The 23,314-nt window shown below is 38.3% G+C and overlaps 1 protein-coding gene across 2 annotated transcripts; it reads right to left on the bottom strand.

Moving 5' to 3' along the window:
* Positions 1–11,849: 11,849 nt before the first annotated feature.
* Positions 11,850–21,599, bottom strand: COG0212 (NagB/RpiA/CoA transferase-like superfamily protein). 2 transcript variants are annotated; one of them, XM_090006306.1, is made up of 6 exons: positions 21,158–21,597; positions 20,821–20,911; positions 13,087–13,313; positions 12,846–12,921; positions 12,435–12,560; positions 11,850–12,213 (listed from the first exon to the last, which is right to left on the bottom strand). In XM_090006306.1, exons 1-6 carry the CDS (start codon positions 21,557–21,559, stop codon positions 12,041–12,043), a joined length of 1,095 nt encoding a protein of 364 aa, XP_089862432.1. In that variant the 5' UTR covers positions 21,560–21,597; the 3' UTR covers positions 11,850–12,040. The 2 variants fall into 2 exon arrangements, with proteins under 2 accessions (XP_089862432.1, XP_089862433.1); XM_090006307.1 differs by lacking the exon at positions 12,435–12,560 and having other exon boundaries at positions 21,158–21,599.
* Positions 21,600–23,314: the final 1,715 nt, after the last annotated feature.

Genomic DNA, 23,314 nt, shown 5'->3' with positions numbered 1-23,314 from the left:
AGGGTTTGCAGTGATGCTACCCACAAACATCTATGTCATGTATGCATAAATATTATAATTTCAAAAAACATTAGGTAGTTAAAGAGTTTGTTTTCACAAATATTTCATGTCTTTACACTTTCACAATATAATTTGAGACTTTTACATGCCACCACAGAGTAAAACCTTTTCTTCTACTTTTCTAAATATCATAGTTGTTTATGCTTTATTCTCAAAAAATTAAATATGTACATGTCATTATTTATTTATCCTTATACATTTTTTTCACAGGTTTTCTCAATACTTATTCCTAAGCAGTGAAGTTTTTCTTTTATGCTCTTTCTTTTCTTTTCTTTTTAATTTTTTAAAATTTCTATATTTTTTTAATTTTTTTTGGTGAGCACTATTTCAAATTTCCAGTTTTTGTGACCCGTGTAATGAGCTTTGGGTCAGTGACTCCCAGGCCAGACGACCTTAGGGTACTAGATACTAAGTACCCCTCAGACTTAATTGCTCAAGTCACTAGACCTTCAATTTTCATAGTTTTACGTATATTCTGCTTATCTTTTATGTGCAATATTGACATCTATTAGGCTCTCTATAAAGTTCATGTAATGGGCTTTCGGGCTGGTGACTCTCGAGACAGATGACTTTAGAGCACCAGGTATAAACACCCCTCAGGCTCTACTTGCTCAAACAAAATAGGCCACAGATATTAACTTAGATAAAGAAATGTCTTTCTTTATTTTTCTTTTTGATATGAGAATCAAACACTTCAACTTGTGTCTGAGCCCAACTACTGGAGAATACAAATACATCAAACAACTAAACGTATGCTCTATTTTTTACTTTTTAAGATCTTCTTTCAATGTTTTTCATTTGTTTAGTTTTAAAAAATAAAACTATGCATAATCATACTTATGATTCAAAATAAACTCTAACATGCATCTATAATCATTTCTTTGAAATCCACATAAATAACAATATTTTTCTATATCAGTGTTAGAAAAAAAAATCGTGGAGCTTAAAAATTCTCTAAAAATATTAGGTTATGTAAAGCATTTATATAAGAACAGGCTCATTCCTTAAAAGCCTAATTTTTATGAGTTGTCATCAAAAGTGTTAGTACAAAGACAAAAAAAAATTGGGTGTACAAACTACACCCTCTCCCATGCTTGAATGACATTGTCCTTAGTGGCACTCCCCCATGCTTACATAAAACTGAGTGAATGCATAGAAACATAAAATATAGGAGGAAAGTAGTTGAAGTCACTTGCTCCACTCTGTGGAATCATACTTGATGTTGCCCTAAATTGGCTCTGCAGAGATTCCACCTGTCTCAATGTATAAAACTCATAAAAGATATGCATAAAATATAATGCATATATGATCTCACAACCACGCTCATGAACAAAGAAATAAACAAACGTATCCTAAGACAACTATAAAGGAACAAAAACTCTAATTCCTAAAAATACAACATATAAACCTTGTGTACTGCCTCACTCATCAATGAGGTCAATGACCTTGATGTCCTGCCTAACCACGACATCAGAAATATAGGGCTTCAGTCGTTGCCCATTGACCTTAAAAAATGTTGCCCGTTCAAGGGTCCAAAATATCAATAGCTCCATGTGGAAAAACTTTGTGGACTATGAACGGGCCATCCCATCTGGACTTCAGCTTCCCTGAAAAAAGTTAAAGTCGTGAATTATAAGGCCAAATCCTCTGACCAGGCTCAAACTGTTTTCTCAAAATATGCTGATCATGAAAATGCTTCGTTCGAGCCTTGTAGATCTTGGCACTCTCGTAAGCCTCATTTTGCAATTCCTCAAGCTCACTCATCTGCAATTTTCTCTCTACGCCAACTTGGGCCATATCAAAATTAAACTTTTTGATAGCCCAATACGCCCTATGCTCCAATTCAATAGGAAGATGACATGTCTTTTCAAAAATAGATCGGTAAGGGGATATGCCAATCAGAGTCTTGAAAGTAATCCTATATGCCCATAAAGCATCATCAAGGTGCTGGGACCAGTCCTTGCGGTCTGGCAGAACTATCTTTTTAAAAATCCTCTTGATCTTCCTGTTGGAGACCACGACCTAGCCACTCATCTGTGGACGGTATGGTGTGGCAATCCGATGATGTACATAGTATTTTCTGAGTAAGGAAGCAACCTGCACATTCTAAAAGTGCGTACCTCCATTGCTAATCATCATTCTCGAAACACCGAACCTACTAAAGATATTATGCTTGATAAATTGAAGCACCTCTTTATGATCATTAGTCCGGGTGGCCACGGCCTCAACCCACTTGGACACATAATCGACTGTCACTAAAATGTAAATAAAACTGAACGATGGCAAGAAGGGACCCATGAAATCAATGCCCCAAACATCAAAGATCTCCACAATAAGAATGGGAAGAAGGGCATCATATCATGCTGGGAAATGCACCATGTTTGCTGACAACGTAAGCATTTCCTACAAAAATTATGAGCATCTCTATGTAACGTCAGTCACCAAAATTCAGATCGGAGGACCTTCACCGCAGTCTTTCGACTGGAAAAGTGGCCTCCACGGGCCATAGAATGACAAAAAGAAAGGATAAAACCGTACTCCTCCTCAAGGATGCACCTCCAAATCATCTGATCCGAGCATAATCGAAACAACTCAGGATCCTCCCAGAAATAATGTTTCACCTGTGACAAGAAGCGATCTCTCTCATTCCTATTTCAATGCGTAGGGAACTCTTCAGTCACCAAGAAGTTGATGATATGCGCGAACAGGGCAGATGCTTAACATGAAGAAGTTGCTCATCCGAGAAGGAATCATCAATTTGTCCCTGATCAATGGATGTCTCCACGGTCAGTCTGGATAGATGAACTGCTATAAGATTCTCGCGTCCACTCTTATCTCGAATCCCGAGATCAAATTCTTGTAGCAGAAGAATCTAACATATGAGGCACGGTTTAGCATCCTTTTTACTCATTAAATACCACAAGCCAACATGATCGAAGTAAATGATGACTTTGGAGCCCAACAAATATAAATGGAACTTCTCAAGCATAAAAATCACAGCTAACAGTTCCTTCTTTGTGGTCATATAATTCATCTACGCATTGAAGAAGGTCCTGCTGGCGTAATAAATGACATGAGATCATCATTCGATCTTTTAGCCAAGAATGGCTCCAACCGCGTAAGCAGAAGCGTTGCACATGATCTCTAAAGGCACTGACCAATCGGGAAATCGAAGAATAGCTGTTGCAGTCAGGGCCTCCTTCAGAGACACAAATGCCTTCAGACAGACATCATAAAAAACAAACGGCTGGTCTTTCAACAGTAGGTTATATAACACCCTTGAGATTTTGCTAAAATTCTTGATGAATCGCCGATAGAAACCTACATGCCCTAGGAATGATCACACATGTCGTACAGAGGCTGGTGGAGATAATCTAGCAATCTACTCCACTTTGTCCTTATCGACCTCAATCCCTTTCTTAGACACAATATGTCTAAGAACAATCCCCTACTAAACCATAAAATGACTCTACTCCTAGCTAAGCACAAGATTTGTCTCCATACAACGCTTCAGCACTCTCGATAACTTTTGGAGACAATCATCAAATGAAGAGCCATAGACCGGAAAGTTGTCCATGAAAATCTCAAGGACGACATCCACCATGTGAGAAAAGATTGTCATCATGCACCGCTGAAATATTGTTGGGGCATTGCACAACCCAAACGACATTCTCCTAAATGCAAAGGTACCATATAGACAGGTGAACATCGTTTTCTCCTGGTCCTCAGAGTGAACGACCACCTGATTGTATCCTAAATAACCATCTAGGAAGCAAAAATAATGTTGGTCTGCGAGTCTCTCTAAAATCTGATCGATGAACAACAATGGAAAGTGATCTTTCCTAGTTGCACTGTTCAATTTCCTGTAATCAATGCACACTCGTCACCCCGTAGTAGTCCTCACGATGACACTTTCTCCTTTCTCATTGACCATAACGGTAAGCCCGAACTTCTTGGGAACAACCTGAGTGAGGCTCACCCATTGACTATCGAAGATGGGATAAAGGATCCATGCGTTCAACCACTTGACTATTTCCTTCTTCACCACCTCCATGTGGGGATTCAACCTCCTCTACATCTCTCTTGAGGGCTTGACATCCTCATCCATGATAATCTGATGCATGCAAAAGGAGGAATCTTTCCCCTTCAGATCTGCAACTGACCATCCAATCGCCTTCTTATGCTCATGCAGGACTTGCAGAAGCTGACACTTCTGAGTGTCAGTCAGGTCTACAGAAATAATGACAGGGAGAGTCTGATCCTTGCCTAAAAAGGCATACTTAAGCGAAGCCGGTAAGGGCTTCAATTCAAGTTCAGGCAGACTCTCAATGGAAAGTCGGACAGGCGTCTCTGCCAACTCAAGGAGTGATTCAAAGTGCCAGGTCCAATTCAACTCACCTGACCGTCTATCAGTCAATCCAAGGCAATCTCCCTTGAGTGATCCATCAACCTTCTCCTGAGGTGGATCACTCAACGTCCAAACATGCTCATCTTCTATGAGGTCCTGAATGAGATCAACCTTGAAAGAAGCCTCATCGTGGCATTAAAAATATTCAACCTCATGCTCCTATTGTCGAATGAAACATCCATTATGCCTGTGCGGCAATTAATGCACGCATTGGCAGTGGCCAGCAAGGGGCAACCTAGAATGATGGGGGTCTGCCTCATATCATCCACTCCCTCCATATCCAAGATGATAAAGTCAATAGGGAAATAAAAGTCTTTCACCTTGACCAGAACATCCTCAAGAATCCCTCGTGGGACCTTGATCAATCTGTCTACCAGCTACAGAGTCATAGGGGTCAGCTTCATCTCCTTTAGTCTGAATTTATCATAAAAGAAACCTAGAAAGATATCCACACTTACCCAAAGGTCAAGCAAAGCACGCAACAGTGATGCCTCCTATGACATGCGAAATAATATGAGTCTCTAGGTCCTTGAGGTTTGGTGTTGTAGCACTGCACTCACCTGCTCAGTAAGATAGATCTTCTTCAGCACATGGGGCCTCAACTTCATTTTCTGCGTACAAAACTCCTTCAGAAACTTTGCGTATGCAGGGACTTGCTGGATGACATCTAGCAAGAGGAGGTTTATCTGAACGTGCTTGAATATCTCAAGCATCTCTTGCATGTTCACTCCCTATTCGCCGAACGACTTCGGTCTCTCTAACTCCTCAAGAAAGGGGGCTTTGGGGATATATGACTTGGAAGGATCAGATAGGGGAACCCTTTCTCTTTCTTGAGGTATGTCAGTAGGGACTGACTACTTTTTACTAGGTCTCTCGCTTTCTTCTACAGCCTCCCTCGCTCTATATTGCTTCCCGCTCCTAAGGGTTATAATCGCTTGAGCATGATCTTAATGGGCATATGTCATGTGCAGGTCATGCATCAGCTCCTTACCCCTAGGGTTAACCAACGACTGACTAGGTAAAACCCCCTCGCTTCGCCTGTTAAGTGCCTCGATGAGTTATCCCATCTGCGTCTTAAGTTTTGCAATGGAATGCATGTGGGAACTCAAGTTCACCTTGAGGTCTGAGAAAACCCGCAACATCTTGTCCTTGAAGGACTGGCTTGAAGCAGGCTCCTCGGCCGGAGGCTGATTATAGGAAGGCTGGGCTAGGGGGTAGCTAGATTTCTGAAAACTAGGTGTATAACCGCCTTTCCTGGGTTGGTTCTAGGAAGGGATGGGAGGTTGGACTTGTAGATTTCTTCACGAGAAATTGGGATGGTTATGCCAACCCAAATTATAGGTATTGGAAAATGGGTTTGGTGCGGGCTTGGCGAAACCTTGCACCATCTAAGCTTTCTCCTGGACAAACTCAAGGTACTGTGGCACCACGGGACAGTAAAAGACATGGTGTGCTGGGCTAGCACACAACGCACACACCTGTATGGCTGAGGAGGGATTCAATAATAGTTGATTCAATTTTTGGGTCAGCAGGTCGACCTTGTTATGCAACTCAAGGTTCGTCCTTAACTCAAAGATACCAACCTTCTTGGCTTCAACAGGGGCAGGTGTAGCCCTCTCAGATTGTGAGGCAGAAACGTGGTGCATCAAATTCTCACTCAAGGTCTCAAATAGGGCCCACGCCTCATCCTCACTCTTCAGCATGAAAGTGCTCCCACAGGAAACATCAACCATTTGACGGTTCTTCTCAGTCAACCCGTCATAAAAATATTGTATCAGTTGCCAACGAGGCACCTGGTGGTGGGGACACTTTTAGATAAGATCTTTCATTCTTTCACACGTCTCATGAAACTGTTCTCCCTTAATTTGTGAAAAGTTGGTGATGACTTTTCGATATTGATTCGTCTTACCAATCGAAAAGTATTTCTTGAGGAACTCTCTTTGCATATGTTCTCAAGTGCTAATCTGAACCGTATCTAAGGCCTTCAACCAATGCTTGGATTTGTCTTTGAGGAAAAAAGAAAACAATGTCAACCTTAATGCGTCATTCTCTAAATTATTGATCTGTATTGTAGAGTAGATCTCGAGAAACTCATCGAGATGGTGGTAGGGGTATTCGTTGTTTAGGCCATAAAAGGATTGTAGCATTTGAATGACACTGACCTTGATCTCAAAATGATTTACTTCTATATTAGGTCTCATGATGCAGGAGGCGGGAGTGTAAACATTAAGAATGAAGTACTCCCTGAGAGGATGGGTCAATTACTGATCCACAGTCATGGGGTCGGGACTGCAGACTCTCCTAATAAGGGACTCGGGGTCCTCTAAAGTCTCAACAAGCTTGGGGTCAAGCGAGCGTCGCTCTTGCATGCACTTGAGGGTAGACCGATGCAACAACCATCCTAAGGGTTGATTTTCTATCTACCTAACATGCAAAGCGGCTAAACCACAACAAACAACAAAGCAGGTAAAATAAAATAAAGCAAGAAAGCAATAACAACCACCACACACTTGCACCCACATATATTTTGTGAAAAGTAAACTATGAGCATGGTACCAATGATACACAGTCACCTCTTAAGGGTAGCCTAATTGGTGGGCCGTGCATGAACAGTAAGCTAGTCTCTAGGGCTCACAAGCAATGTAGTTCTAACTCCTAAGTACTGAAAGAAACTAACAATCCTAAATAACATGCAAGAAAAGAAACTAGCAATCCTAAACAAAGAACATAAAGGAAACTAGCAACCTAAGTAAACGAAAACGCACATTGTTAATAAAGTGAATACTCATATTTTAATCACTGCTCCCCAGCAACGACGCCAAATATTTGATGCAACCTTTTTCAATAAAGCATTTTAAAAATATATTTTCAATAAAAACGTTTGTGAAAATCGTGCATCAAATAATAAAAAATGGTTCACACTAGTGGTGAAGTCCGTGTCAAACTCAGAGAACGAAAAAAATACTTTGTATTCCACCGAAAAGCTAAACTACTCTTTATTGCTTTGAAAATAAAAATTAATTAATTAAATAAATGACAGTGGTGCCCCTACAAAGGGCTTAAACAAATAAAAATAAAGTGCTTTATTATAAACCCAAATTAAATTGATAAAATAAATCCTAATCTAAAAGAAAATAAAAGGTCTTCAATGCTCGAGATTCTTATCCCTTCCTTTTTGCTTGAATATTAACTTATGTTCATTTTTTCTTTTTATTGAGGGCTCCCTGCGAGGTTCTAAGGGGCCTTTTGAAGGAACCTTTTAGAGACCTTAGAGGGCTCTTCCGAAGTACTTTGGAGGGCTTATTGCACGTCTAACTGTTTCCTTACAACACAAAAGATGAAACACAAAACAAAACACAAAACAAGAAAAATAAAGAAAACAATTTTCTAAAACACGAGGGTTAGTTATCAATAAACTGAAATGAGTTAACCACTACAAGCACAAAAAAATGTATCTAACTAATTAACTAATTATGAACCAAACTAAAAAAATATTTAATCAACTAACTACAGGAAGAACTCAAAACAACCCAACTAACTATTTGCCACTAATTCCAAAAAGCATTAAAGCCCCTAACTAATTGATTATGCAATATTAAATTCATAACTTAACCTTAACCGAATCAAAAGCAACTAGCTAACTCATTACCTATCATATGAATAAATAAATTTGCTCTAACTAACTATGAGAAAGGTAAAAATCAAACTAACTAATTAAAAAGGCAATACCAAACTAGCTAAGAAATTTAACTTAGGAAATTGACATCATATCATCCTAATGCGTGTTGCCGCCAATCACATGAATCTAGTAATACTAGTTCTAATCATAGCATCAATCGGTGTACTGATCAGGTAAACATTTATTTATTTTTGTAGCAGGCTTGATTGCAGTACAATAGTCCAGCAAACACAACTGTAGATCACGCTGATCTGCGGGTCATGGCAGAATGCTTCAATGAATCAACAAGAGAGAATAGCAAGTCAGCGTGATTTACAAGGCAATCAGGTTCACGTACGTGATCTGATGCTCCTGTGCAATACCCAGCAACAAATCTATATATGTCCTAATCTGGGTTGATGAACACGTGCCCACTAATCAAAAGAATAATGCAGACCAAATCTGCACAGTCGCGATGTGTGGGTCAAGTACTACCGATCCGTCTCTTGCAAATCAATTTGGATCAAATAAAAAACTTTTCATAACTTGAAAAAAATAAGTCTGCGTGAACAACTAAAACACGTATTCTGCCAGTCACGGCGTGTTTTACTGCACGCGTTGATCTGAGAGATCAAAAGATACACGATTAAAAAACAAAAAGAATTTTCACGCTGATATGCATGATTCCAGGATCAGACTGATCCGCAGTATCGTTATGATCAGATTGCTTTGAAGATAAATCAGCCTGCGTCTAAAAATATATTCTTTACACTGCTCAGCCTAAATCATCTCAATACTAAATTGATCGGCCCTGAAACTGGTATGATCTGGACCTGATGCGGCTAGTTCACCGTCAACACTAAAAGAACGATCAGATCTGTCAGCGATGACAGATCTGCTTTTTCTTTCACGCACGTAATATGGCAGCAGCGTGCACGAAGCTTCTATATTCCTAAGAATAATAGAGCTACCGGTACCTATGCATACGATGCAACAAATGTAATATTAATCTATTCTAAAAAACAAAACAGAAAATATATCATGCTACCCTACATGCAATTTCTAAAAGGTAACGGAAAATACTTAAAGTGCAGAAAAAGTAACGAAAGGGGGAGAAGAGGCGTACCTTGACTATCTGCTTCCGATGGACAAGTTGAGAAGAAAAGAGCGGCCTCTCCACCATATGTGCTCTCATGCTGCACCCCTTGATGAAAGAAGAAAAAGACGCCAAGGAGGTGAAAGGGTAGAGGAGAGAAAGAGAAAGAGAAGAAGAAAAGAAGTAGAAGAAAGAAGAAGAAGCCAGCTGGGAGAGTCGGAGGAGAGAAAGAGAAGCGAGAAGAAAAAGAGAACGAGAGGAGAGAGAGAAGGGGGCATGAATCTCAAGGTGGGAGACGCCCCTCTTCCTCAAAACCTCCTATTTATAGTTTCTTAATTAGGATTTGGGAAGAGTTTTCAAAAAGAGTCTATATATTTTTTAAATATTTCAAACAACTCCATTTTCTGAAAGTGTTTTCCAAAAACTTAATTATTTTTACAAAAAGGTTCAAATTGCTCAAATTGTAATTTGATAAAAATCTTTGAAAACCTTCGCAAACAAACATTTTTAAATGATTATCACACGTGATCATGCATAAAAATGTATGAATTTATGCATAAAAATTATTCATGATCAAGGACTATGACCCATTCCAGATTGTGACATGGTAGTATTAAAAACCAACAAATTAGACTCAAAGGCTACGTTTCTAAGTAAAAAAATCAAATCAAGTTTGGAAAAATTGGAACCATATTAAACTCACCAAATCTTTGTATGAGTTTGGACCTTACCACTTAAATACGCAAGCAGATCCTATTATTCGATCATCCAAATATATGCATAGGTCTTGGGTCAAAGGTAATTTTGTATCCAACCCATTCATACTCTGGAAGAAATTCTCCATAGGGGTGTAACTGGGTCAGGTATACCCGATCCGATCTGATGACCCAAACCGATTATACCTGAACCCATATTGGCAGACTCATGGGTTTGGGTCAGGTCCAAAATATAGACCCATAGTGAAAACAGGTCCGGTCTTGGGTATTGTAAATGAAGACCCAAACCCGAATGGACTTGACCCGGCTATGTAACCAGACCCAAATGGTTTTTCATATTTTAAAACCAAACTGACCCGAACCTGGGCTGATTATGTACCTGAACCCGCTTTGTACCCAAACTGATTATACACTGGAACCTGAATTGACCCCTACCCAACCCGACTATATATTTGAACTGATTTGTACCCAAACCCGCTTCATACCCGATCCATCTGAAAATTGTAATTGGTAAATATTATATAATCAATTAAACATTTAAAGTTGTTAATAAACTTAGAATTAATATGCATTGTATTTTAGTAATCTAAACTTTAATTCATTTTTTCATATACTTCCTAATGTCCTTTTATCATGGCAATTGTCAAATTGAAGTGAATCCCAGAATAATACCGGAAAACTCAATGAATTTGATACATTTTGAATATGATATATCATTAGTTTTTTTTTTTGTTTAAACTTAAAATGTTCGGTTGGCATGGATATATTATTTGTATACAGATTTTGACATTATTTAGAATAGTTATTAAGCTTCTATTTTGTTAGCATATAATCTTCTTAACAATTGATTTTATTAATTTATATATTTTTTATTAGCAGGTAATTAGGTTTAGAATACCGACCATATCAAGGCCCATGCTGAAACCCGAATGCGTTAACCTATATGGGTCTACTTTTTTTAGTCATACCTAGGGGTGCCAAACCCTATACGGTTGGGGTATGGTGACAAATGAGAAGACCCGATTAAGACTCAGGTCCGGACCTGAAGGTCTGATTAATACATAAACCTGGTTATAGTTTGTGAAATTTTATACCAGACCCAGGCCCGACCCGAGTTCCGATTAAGAACCATAATTTTCAATGTAAAAATGATAAAAAAATTTATTTTACCGGGTATGGTCCGGGTTTGGTTCATATAGTTCTTATCAGGTCTGGGTACGATTTCTCTTATAGTAGACCCGATTAGACCCAGGTCCAGACCCAAAAACATACCCAAAAATCTGGTCAAAGTCTGGTTCCACCTGGATCCGGACCAAACCCAATGTGTTGAGACCCCTAGTCATACCCAGACTCTAACCTGAATCAAAATTGGTCTACTAAAGATCCGACCCAGTTATACCCAAACCCAGTAATCCATATGGTTCCACAGTTTCTAGCCATACCCAAACCTGAAATATTAGATTTGGTCGGGTTTGGGTCTTTAGACTTGATTCAGAATTGAGTCTGATGAGACCCGATCAGGTTACACCCCTAATTCTGCATATCCTTCCCAATTTAACGTGAAGAAACCACGGACATGTTTTGGTCGCCGCATTACCGGGCGAGAGGGTGGTAGGCTGATCCTGAGCCCGAGTCTGTGACCTCTGTATAAAACTCTACGCAGTGCTCTCCCCCCTGCCCATCAGGGATATTTTTTCATTTGATTTTGGTGTTGTGGCAAAGGACGCACACCCCGGGTATCGAATTCTAGATCTCCTTCAACTTGAAAGCCATAAGCCAACTCACCAAGCAAGGTGTGTGGGGCCCTTTGTGGGCAGTTATTTTCTAAATTTACAGTCCATTAAAATTCTCAATTTCCAAGGCGCAGACAAACTGTAATTTGTTCAGTTCCTCTTGGTAGAGTAGAGAATATTAATCTCCAATATGATCATTCTTCATTAAGCTTCACAGAAGATCATGACAAACAAGAGGATCACATATGCAGTTAACAACTCTACACAAACTTTAAACCAGAAAATTACATTAGTTACAAACCGCAGGTATTGGAGGAGTTTACATTTTACAACCACCAAGCAAAGTTTCCATTTGAATTTCTACATTAACTACTTTTGTCTTCTCGGTTGGTACCTTCTACTCCTTTGAGCTGTCGGAGGGAGTTTCTCAGACGGCCCACAGGGAAGTGCCTGTCCCGTTTCTCGTTCAGTTCGACTCTTTAGTTCGCGAAGTATTCGAATTTGCCCAAGCTTCTCAGGAGAGAGTTTTTCCCAATAAATGCCTGCCCACATTTGCAATCAGCTTAAAGATCAATACCATCAGACAAGTTACTAGTAACAGTTCAATATTAACAGAGGAATTTATGTCTTGCTACGTAAGCTGGCAGGCAATCAACTGACTTGATTTTGGGCCAAACTGAGTCATACTAATGAGCATGAGCCCAGCCCAGGCCATAAATAAATCCTGTGGTAACTGGTGATATTTCCAACCCATGTTACCAACCTTGTGGTTTTGGGATGGTCGTGTTGGTGTAAATGATCCGAGTTGGAGTGCAGATGATATCAACTGGAACATCGTGGACTAGAAGATTTTCGACCGGAATATCATCGACCAGTTGCTTATCATGTACTGTAGATGTAACACATTAGTACTACCATGCAGAAATAGGAACATCATAATCAATCTCGGCATTCTGCACTGAGAAATAGCAATTAAAGAAAGGATTTGACAAGAGTGCATGTGGCAAAATGCAGTCCAAAACTCCAAATGCATTGGAATCTAATGCTATTCCAAGAACAGAGGTTTTCAATTCACATACAGAAAGCATAACAAAGGTGTCTGATCCTTTCCATTCAAACATATTTGAAGTCCTGAACAAATCCCTACAAAATGATTATAAGAGGCTAACATTACCAGATGTGACAACCATGGTGGAATCATCTATTGCTCCCATATAACGTAGCATGCCATATTCAAGTTCTGCAAAACCCTGCATTCTATGTCACATTCATCACAAATGAAGCACAAGTGGAATTGCTTCAAAATGTTCACGGAATAAAACCACTGTGCCAGTCACCAGAAGAACAAGAAAAATAGAAAAACTAAATTGTAAAACATAATAAAGTAGAACAGAAGAATGAAGCAAATTTAAAACCTCTCCCTTTCCAAGGCGTGCTCCTGTTTTTGGATCAACCGCGACAGATCCAATCACAATCAAATCTACCTTTATTTTTTCATCCAAACCAATTGGTCTGCCATACTTAGCAACTCCTACAGAAGTACAAGCTTCATTGATGGCACCAGGAGCAAGCATTCCAGTTTCCAAAACTGAGAAAAAACCGGTCCTCAACCGTGGCTGAGGTGTCAACAACTTCTTTCCACCTATAATCTCCCATGAAAATTTACCAATAAGAATTTGGATGTGAATTCTCAAGATACTATTGAAACACTGTCAAACTAGTTTCCATAAGGCAGCACAATAAAGAGTTAAGATTTGGGTAAGATCAAAATCCAGGGATTTTTAACCACTCGTTAGAAATTCAGGTTTTCCAGTGGGACCAGCTGCAAAACAGTGCAACCCAAACAACAATAATAAGTAGAGAGCTTATGAACTCTGGTGAAGGCAAAATCTTTTGAAATCTGAAGCAGGAACTATGCTCTCTCATTAGCAAAAATATTTATAACTTCAAAATATGTGAGTTTCTGACAGCCTAGTAGCAGTATCTCTTTGCTTATATTTCATACATCCAGAACAGAACAAAAAAGTGATTCAGTCAGTGTGGCCAACTATGAGATGAAAACATTGAGCCATTACATAACCACATACTAAAAACTGATAAAACAAGATTTTAGATGCGCAATAAACAAAAGGATGATCACTTATTGCATTAATAAAAGTAATTTGCTAGGAGCTAAATGCATGACAAAGAAGAATCACTATCTTTCTTGTCTACCAAATCACAAACTGATCTCTCTTTATTCCAATTCAGTGCAATTTTTGGTTTTTTTGCATCACGATTTGCTAAGTTTTTGTGGCCGTGCATCTTGTAGTTTTCTTCTTTCTTGCCCCATCTTAAGACAAAAAAGAAAACTGTATTGCAAGAAAAGCAAAAAGCTAGCGCACAAAGTGCAGAGTACCAGAGACTATGGGGAAAAGCCACATCTAATGGATGTGAGTCAATACAAGAGAGATTTATTTCTAGCTATAGGATGTTCATCCAGGCCTGGTTGTGTCACTCTTAGTTTTTTGCCTACTTATCCACACAACAAGTGAATTCACATACCCAAGGTTGCCAAAGAGGGAAATGGAGAAGCGATATGGGAAGCAGAAGTGAGAATGAGGGATTTATAAGTACACATGAAGGGAGAAGCCGAGAGTTAATAAGAAACATTTAAGAAGTGAATTAAGAAGTTTTGTAAAATTTGATAACATTTTTAAAAATTATAAACAATATATTACCATTTAAGATTTACTCTTCATTCTAATTAAAATAGATCAAAATATGATGGTGTTATTATAGGAAGCACAACTCATCAATTATGTAAATTTATTGTTTTTAGTGCAAAGTCAATTTTCACGTTGAAAATCTGATGTCTTTGAAAGTGTGCCTCCCATGATAAGGGAACCGAGTTTTGGAAGTGTCTAGTTCCTAGTTTCCGAAGCGGCTTCCCAAGAAGCGAGCTTCCCAACATACATAGAAGCTACCGATAGCCATGCACACACCACTAACATTTGTGAAATAATCATAAAGCCTTGTCCTGCTACATGGAATCAATATTTTGTGAGACCTATTTCTCCATTAATTTTTTCTTAAGAAGTTCTGAATCACTTGGTATTCATGGATAGCAAAACTTTTCCCAAACCAAATCTTTATTTGCCATTACCTTTTACAAGATTCTTCAGCCTGGAAGAGATGACTCTTTTATGCATGCCTTTTTCCAAGTCTCTATAAGACTTGTCCATACCCTCTCAAACAGATGCTTTTCGGTTTTGGGTTTTACAGGTTTTACATTAGAAATTTATAATAAGCTTATTATTTTTATGTTTTTTCTTGTTTTGGAGCACACCATCATAGCATATGTATCTCATCGACATGAATTTTATTGCCTTATTTTTCTTTTGCACCCAACAATTTGCACAACATCCAAGTCATTAACATTTTTCCTTGAAACACACTTTCAGATAAAGAAGCATCCATTTATCATGCAAAATCTATGTCACATGGGAGCGGGAGCGGGAGCAGGGGTGCGGCAAAAAAAAAAAAAAAAAATATATATATATATATATATATATATATATATATATATATATATATATATATAGTCCAAAAGTTGGACATAAATGACCCTGGGTACAATGACTGCACCCAGGGTCAGGTTGACCGCACCGGGTGCCGCACCCGCACGCGTCGATGGGGGTGCGGCATCCAGTTGGCCGAGTCCCTGTGACATAGTGCAAAATGTGAATGGCATATTTCCATTATTTTGCACTATGTCCGCCAGTAATTATGTTCTCACACATGATATTGTGTTTAATAGAGCTAAAAGGCTGAAACTTGCTGTAGCAGGGTAAAAGAAGTATCAAACTTCTCATTTGCTTTACTTTTTGCTTGATTTATCAGGAATATATACAAATAAATATTCATACCACAGGATGTCATCTAGTGCAACCTTATATTTTATAACCAATGCCAATGGGCTTAGAACACTCTTCATAAACTTAACTCCAATTGGAAATTTTTCGATATATAGTTCTTATACTTGATTTTTCTTTAATGTACATCTTTTCAATAATCTCAATATCCAAATGTGCCTCACCTTCTCCTCCAAAATGACAAGTGGTTTGGAAAACTGAAACCTTCTCTGAACTGATTAAACGTGTGCCTGAATGCATATGTGAGTTTGCTTGCAGAAAAAGACAAAGGCATATATATGGAAATCATTGGCCCTTTGCAATCTTTCTCAAAATGACATTCTAGTCATACCTGTACAGATGCTGAATTTTGAAATTTGTAGAGACATGACTTGCTAAAAGAGACTAGCATGGCATAATTGTGAAAAGGTAATTACTGAAGGGTTAATATTACATGTTTTGAATATATAGATGAAATGGTGACCAAGCACTATCAAACAGGTCTCTCTCTCTCTCTAGCACAATACTAACAAAGCTCCTTGCTAAAGCATAAGAGTCTAAGCCTGTGAACAACACCAAGGTTGGCTTAACTTCTAACAAGGAAACACAAATGAAGATGAAGAAAGCTTCGTCCAAGGTACAGATCCATCCATATTTACTAAACATAAATTATGATTAGGAGTCTGCAAAGAACTTTTTTACATATTCAACTCTGTTAGTTTCATCATTGATTCCCTTTTTCTTTTTCCCTTTTTGAAATATTTTTGATAGGGAAATGGAAGAGCTAAAAGGTACATGTTCTATAAAGCATTTTACAAGACCCACATGAATGGAAGATGGAGGCCTCTAAGGCACAACACGTCAAAAAATTGGGTAATATTCCCTTTCCATTTTTTCTATTCCTTATTCGGCATTTATGTGATTATTATGAATTTATTTCCTATTCAAAGGTAGATCTTATAGGAGATCCACCAATATCAATGTTATCTTGTGAAATGCATAGGTGATGATGATATGCAGGGTCAGCAGGGGAATTATCAGGACTCAAGAAATAATAAACATAATTGGAAAAATTAATTTTTTGGTGAATCAGTTTGACAGTATAATATGCATTAGCATTGCCAATATTGCAGGAAGCAGTATGCTTGTTAATAAGATGCATGCATGAATGGTATAGCATGTTTTATTGTACCAGATCAAGATGGTAAATGGCGAGATATGGATTGCAAGTAACCTAGAAAGAAGAAATGTTGTAGCCATATAAACAAAAGATTTTATGCAAGCAGTTTAACCCAAAGTTACCCAAAGCGTTATGTAACAGTGGAAAGAACACTTCCCAGGAAGATCTCTATTGGAAGCACAAGAGACCTAACTTCTGAAACACATCCCTTGAGCTTCTCCGACGATTCCCTCATGTGTACCCCTTACTTCCTCTCATGCTTCCCCCTTGTTTCCTCTTGTGTTTGGCCTCCTCACATGATTATTGTGTGCTTTACCCATGCTTCCTTAAATTGGTAACCATGGTTTTCAGGTTTTAAGATCTTAATTTTTACATAAAAAATCTTGGTTTTCAAGAATAAACCCATTTTTTAGTTTTAATAGAAATCATAGTTAATGAGATTGTTTTTTATTGTTTTTATTTGTTAGAATTAGTAATATTAATTTCTTATTGTATGAAATGTCAATTTTTGTACTAAGTTGGTCATTACATGAAAATTTAACATATATTATTAGTTGATGTATTAAATGCTTGTAATAAAATGTTTCTTGTTAACTAGTTACATGATTCAGTTTTAAGGTTATAATGTTTTTAAACTTTTACGCTTAATTTCTCAATGATAACATAAATTATATATTTTTGTAACTTTGTTAGTTAAGAAACATGACTCTTCCCATCCAATTCCATCTTGCTTCCACATTGATTCTCATCTCATTTCCCATTTGATTCTTTTTTGCTTCCGGTTCGGTTCCCATGTCGCTTCCGGTTCAATTCCCGATTCACTTCTAGGTCGTTTCATGCTTCCCGCTTCCTAAAATTTGAAATGCCACACTTCCGGCTTATGCGTCCTGCATCTTTTTTTGCTTCTGCTCCCTAGTCTGACAACTTTAGCCAAAACAAAGACTAGCTACCCAGATTTAAGATTCAACATGTTTCCCATACTTTTATTATCCTTCAAGATTTCTTTAAACTTTATCAACAATGAGAAAATGCCTAAAAGGCCTTACATTATTTTGAAAGGCAATGTAAGACCAATTTTAAGTATATTGCCTAAAGTGGTTAAAGATGATAGCTTGATTGCTAATAGTTACACTTCCTCAGCCAAGAAGTGCAAGATTCAATCCTATTGGGGGGAGACCCACTAGATTGCATATCAAAAGATCAAAATATATCTCATGTAGACTACCTTCTACTATAAATTTCAAATATGAGGCTTTAATTCAGCCAAGTGATATTCAATAAGATGACATACATGTACAACCATATATATATATATATATATATATATATAGATAGAGAGAGAGAGAGAGAGTAATAGGTAGGTGCCTTTTGTGCCTATAGCGTGCCTACCAAGCTTTGAAAAGATTGTTTCTATTTTTTCTAAAATCTGACCATACAGATGTGATCTACATGCTTGATTTTATGGGAATCGACTTTTAGATCATCCGATTCCAACACCAAATTAGGTTTTTATAAGATTCAAAAATCAACAGTCTACAACTTTAAAAAATATTCAATGCTTAAAATTCATTTTTTTTCTCAAAAAAACATGATCCAAGTGTGATTTCCTAGCAAATCGATCACGCAGAACACATCTGCAGGGTCAGATTTTTGAATAACAACCTGAAAGGCCCTATCCACTGGTGGTAGGCATGCGGTAGGCACAAAAAACATCAGGCACCTACCCATTCCTCTATATATAGAATATGAGTATGAGAACTACCGTGTGAACTGGGGCATTTCCAACACTTTTTTTGTAAATCCAACCATATAGATGTGTTTGGCATGGTGAATTTGCTAAAAATCAACTGTTGGATTGTGTATTTTTTATGAAAAATACAATTTTTGGATGCTTGAATATTTATAAAGATTATGAGTCATTGATTTTAAAGCCTTAAAAAATCTTATTTATGCATCATAATCGGATGATTTAAGAGCTGGTCCTTATAAAACCAAGTATGTAGATCACATCCATATGGTTAGATTTAAGAGAAAAGAACAAAAAAATCCACAACAATTGCAGTTCAAACGGTAGTTCTAGTGACTCTCTCTCTCTCTATATATATATATATATGTATATTGAGATGAAATGAAAATTTTTAATAATATTGATTCCCTGTTTTATTTGGCAAGATAGAAAATGTCACATCAATTTTCTTGTAATCTCTAAAAGTTCATAATTCTCTCAGTTTAACTGATAATGCTGGAAAAAATTCGACCATGATTTGTCTTTTAAGAAAGTCAAAGGAAAGTATGCAATCTCGTTCTTGAAGCTTGCCGACAAAGTTAGCAAGTGCTGTAACAGCCATAAAGCACTTAATTTTTGCTCAACACATTGATGCGCATGTAACAACATGCCTCTCTAGATAGATAACTCCTAATATAGATGATCGGTCAGTTCCAAACTAAGATTTTTACTAATCAAGATCTATCCTTTGACTTATATCGCTCTGGAACCAACTTGGCTAGAAACCAAACCCGTGACACCACCTGTCTTGGACAGTGCTGCCCTACTGGCTTTGGGCAAAACCAATGTAAGATAATAAGGAAAACACAAGAGTGTGTTATTCTCCCTCCCTCTCTCTCTCTCTCTCTCTCTCTCTATATATATATATATATATATATATATATATATCATTTAGTTAGTAAGCCACATGCTTTATGTTATGATTTTTTGATATTTAGATATGTTTTTTAAGTGCTAAAAATTAATGACCCACAATACTTTGTACTATAACATTTTAAAATTAAATGCATTGTGAGACATTGATTTTTCACATTGTGAAAAATGTGTCTAAATGTTGTAAAATCTTCATGTAAAGTACACTTCTTACTAAATAAATTATAAAGAACAAATATTTAAGATTTGATAAATGAAACACTCAAACATTGAAGGAGAGCAGTTTGATCATAATTAGCTGTAGATTTTGGACCTTCTTTGGTTGGACGGTCTCAGTTATCTCTCTCTATATATATACACACACACACAGTGTGTGTGTGTGTATATATATGACCTCTCCTTCACTCATTCACTCAATCTGAGCCCACAAATGTATTCAACATGGTTTGTTCGCTAGGGATCACACCTTGGGTTGTGTTTTCTCAAAAGAAAATCACATTTTTTGTTGATTTTTGAAGACCTTGAAAATCCTTTATGCACATCCCGATCACGTGATTCAAAATCTGATTGTTATTAATTAAACAAACCACGTATATCATATCTCTAGGATTTCTTTGACCATGGTCATAATCTATAAAAATATAAAAATTTGAGTGCACTCCGTGCACACTTACCCTCTCTCTCTCACTTTATATGTCGGAAAAGTTCTGGTCAATACAAAATGTAAAAAAATATAAATAATATGAAGTAAAATTATAAAAATACAAAACTTAAAAAAAGTGTTTTTATCGGGATAATATCACGATATTGTCAGTGTCTGTAAATATAGTGATATGTGATATTTTCAAAATATTGGCTATATTCAATACTTAGGCCTAACATACTTGAAAATATACTAGTAGATCTTTCAGAGAAAAACAAAATCGGAGAATCAAAATGTTGCAACAAATGGACTTTAAATCCAAACCACTTTATGCATCACACCACTGTTACAAAATAAACTATGACAAAATGGATCTACACAGTGTGCTCTACTAGAAAAATGCATATGTATGCAAAATTCGGCTCATTTTTCCTAAACTTGTGATAAGCATTGCACTTCAGACCTAGTGATGATGTGCTAATACTAACAGCTTTTTGTTGCCGTTAGCAGGATCACCGTTTCTTTACGCCCATAAAAAGATTTCCAAATGACGTGGGTGGCGTGTTTGGATTCAGAAAATTCAGTGGAATTAAGAATCCAAATCCACCAAGTTCCACTACACAGCTGGAAAATGGCGAAAAGGATTCAGTGGAATTGGGCTCCAGTTCCACCAAATTCCTTGAATCCAAACACATCCATCATCTCTGATGACCACGAGTAATCAAGTAATTCTTCAGAAAAAACACAACATCGAGTCATCCCTTCAACTCTCACCTGAAAGCGTAAGAAAGCGTACTTGTTTCTGAGGCGAATCCGGGTTCACTTTCACGCAACCTGCACCTTTGAATTCCTCCAGTTCCGACATCTGAAACCCAAACCCGCTAAAAACCTTAACAAATTAATCTCCCTATGAGATCTGCTTCCACGTAGAAATCATCTCATTTCTTCTACTAAAAACCCCGCAAACGCCCACTGACAAATCTAAGTGGCAGCATTATGCGAACCACTTGACCTTTCGGTGATCACATTGTCACCAGATCATTACTCGCAACAAAATTTATGAAAGAAATTAGGAAAAAAGAGAGAGAGAGAGAGAGAGACCCTAACTTACCATTTTCGCAGCCATCGGCGCTCCGTCAAAGTTCGGGATTCGATGGTGGACGGGCCGAGGGTCCCGAGCGACGTTCTCTCTCTCCATTAGGTCCCAAACCCTCTTCCTTATCCTCCACTTCCATGCCTTTAGATCCTGGCCGTCCACCGCTGCCTCCCGGGAAGAAACCTCCGCCATCGACCGCCGCGCCTCGGCGTCGAGGCGCAGGCGCTCCGCCTCGAAGGAGGTCGCGTCGAACTGTTCGACTCCGTCTCCCGTCGCCCCGCAGAGATGGATCAGCCCCGCCGGGCGGAGCCTCGCCGGAAAATGACGCCCTCCGGCCGGCTGATGCTTGCGCGCCGCGGGGGTTCTCCTCGCTCCCGTTGGGATAACGCACGCGAGTCTTGCTCGACACGCGTCCATCCCGCTTGGATTTCGGGATTTGCTCCCGCCTTTTTTCTCGGGCCTTTTTGTTTGCTGCGGTTCTTTTCTGGGTTCGGTCCGTTGGCTTAAGCGGACCGCCCGGTCCATTCTCCGTAGAAAGATCGGGTGATCGGCTCAAGCATGCTCGGAAGATGTTATTGCGGGGGGGGGGGCATCCGACTGAACATGCTGCCAATCGACACGTGTTCATGTACCATTGGTTGGAACATGTATTCGATATGCTTGAGCCAATAACCTGATCAGTTTTCAGTCTACTGGCTTGGCCAAAGAGAGCAGATCAGGTGATCTGTCAAATCACTTTAAGTAAGTGATTCGCCATCTTCTCCGTCCACTGATTCATCTCAAAGGACCTCATGGTCTTTTTACATATTGTAAACAGTGAAGATGTCAAATCACTTTTCCAAAAGTGATTTGGCAGATCACCTGATCTGCTCTCGCTAATCTCTCTAGGAGGTTCACCTGAGAAGGGACTTATCTCGTCAACTATTGTGGGTAGAATTTTTGTGACCGATACCTTACGATTTATAGAAAATTAGTGTTTTGGGACCATTTATTTTAATAATTGATATATTAGATTTTATATGCTAAAATCTCAATAAGCATCCTATTTTTATCCAATTTTTATTTTGAATGTATTTCATTTATATTTTGTTTTTTACCTAGCTCTGCCGAAAAAAAAAAAAAAGAATTTGCAAAATTTCATGCGAAACTTGGCTCTGACGCGAGTTTTGATTAAGGTTCGCACTTTTTAATATACAAGTACACAAAGTATATATATTTTTTCAAGTCTGGTTTATGTTGTCCGTGTCCAGGCTTGAGTATGGTTTTGCATGTACTAGGTCTGGTAGGCAAAGGCAGTTAGAGCTAGTACAAGCACTGTAGAGTTGGATTCAGGTCTCAATGTACCTAGATTGAGTTAGGATCCTATCATCCCTTCTATCATAGAGTGTATAATAGCTGCAGCTCGGTAAAATCACTTATGAAGTATGAACCAATATTGTCAATATCGGAACTTATGGGCCGATACGTATGGTATTGGCAGAAAATCGATATGCTTCACCCTTGAATACGGTTGTTTTTTAATAAATATAAAATTATTTAAAATTATTTTTTAAAATATTTTTAATGGCTAACACGTGTCACGTTCGGATTGACATGCAATATTTTTTGGCCGATTCAGAACAATTCACTTACCGGTACTGGACCGATTTTCCTGAATCGTTGGCCTAACGATACAGGGCCGATACCGATACTGACAACATTGGTATGAACGAAGAGTGATAATCCACAGAATATCGTTGACAGAAGTATTTAAAACCCATTTTCATGAGTTTTCTACTTGCTTCTATTGTTCTCTCTTACTTTTTTTTTTAAGGCAAGCTGGGGTTAGGCAGACCCTTACCAGAACAATAGCCACCCCATGTGGCAGAGGGATTCCATCGTCGGCCTTCTACTTGACACAGGACCCCGCTTACCACGTGGGATACCACCTCCCTTGCTTCTTTTTGTACTTCTTGTATTTGTTGCTTTCACACATCTAAAACTTGTTCTTAAGCACTTGCTTCTCGCTTCATGCTTCACACGTACCCCAGGCCCAATTCAACTTTAACCGGGTTCGGCCCGATTAAATAACCAATCTCTAATCAGTAAGTGTGTCAACGGGTTGGATCTGGTTTGAACTCAGGTAGTCTGAATCAAGATCTGACTCTGAGGTGCGGGTACCGGGTCTGCTAT

Source organism: Nuphar pumila, chromosome 5 (genome assembly GCF_984573655.1).
Source record: "Nuphar pumila chromosome 5, dmNupPumi1.hap1.1, whole genome shotgun sequence".
Lineage (NCBI taxonomy): Eukaryota > Viridiplantae > Streptophyta > Magnoliopsida > Nymphaeales > Nymphaeaceae > Nuphar > Nuphar pumila.
This window is presented reverse-complemented; position numbering and strand designations above follow the sequence as displayed.

What these genes read in the sequence shown, in the direction of transcription:
- COG0212 (XM_090006306.1), bottom strand. Translation starts at nt 21,559, where the DNA reads ATGGACGCGTGTCGAGCAAGACTCGCGTGCGTTATCCCAACGGGAGCG. An exon ending in ACGCTTTCTTACGCTTTCAG is followed by an intron (nt 13,314 to 20,820) that starts GTGAGAGTTGAA and finishes GGGAGATTATAG; the next exon opens with GTGGAAAGAAGTTGTTGACA. An exon ending in GACCATCCCAAAACCACAAG is followed by an intron (nt 12,214 to 12,434) that starts GTTGGTAACATG and finishes AAATGTGGGCAG; the next exon opens with GCATTTATTGGGAAAAACTC.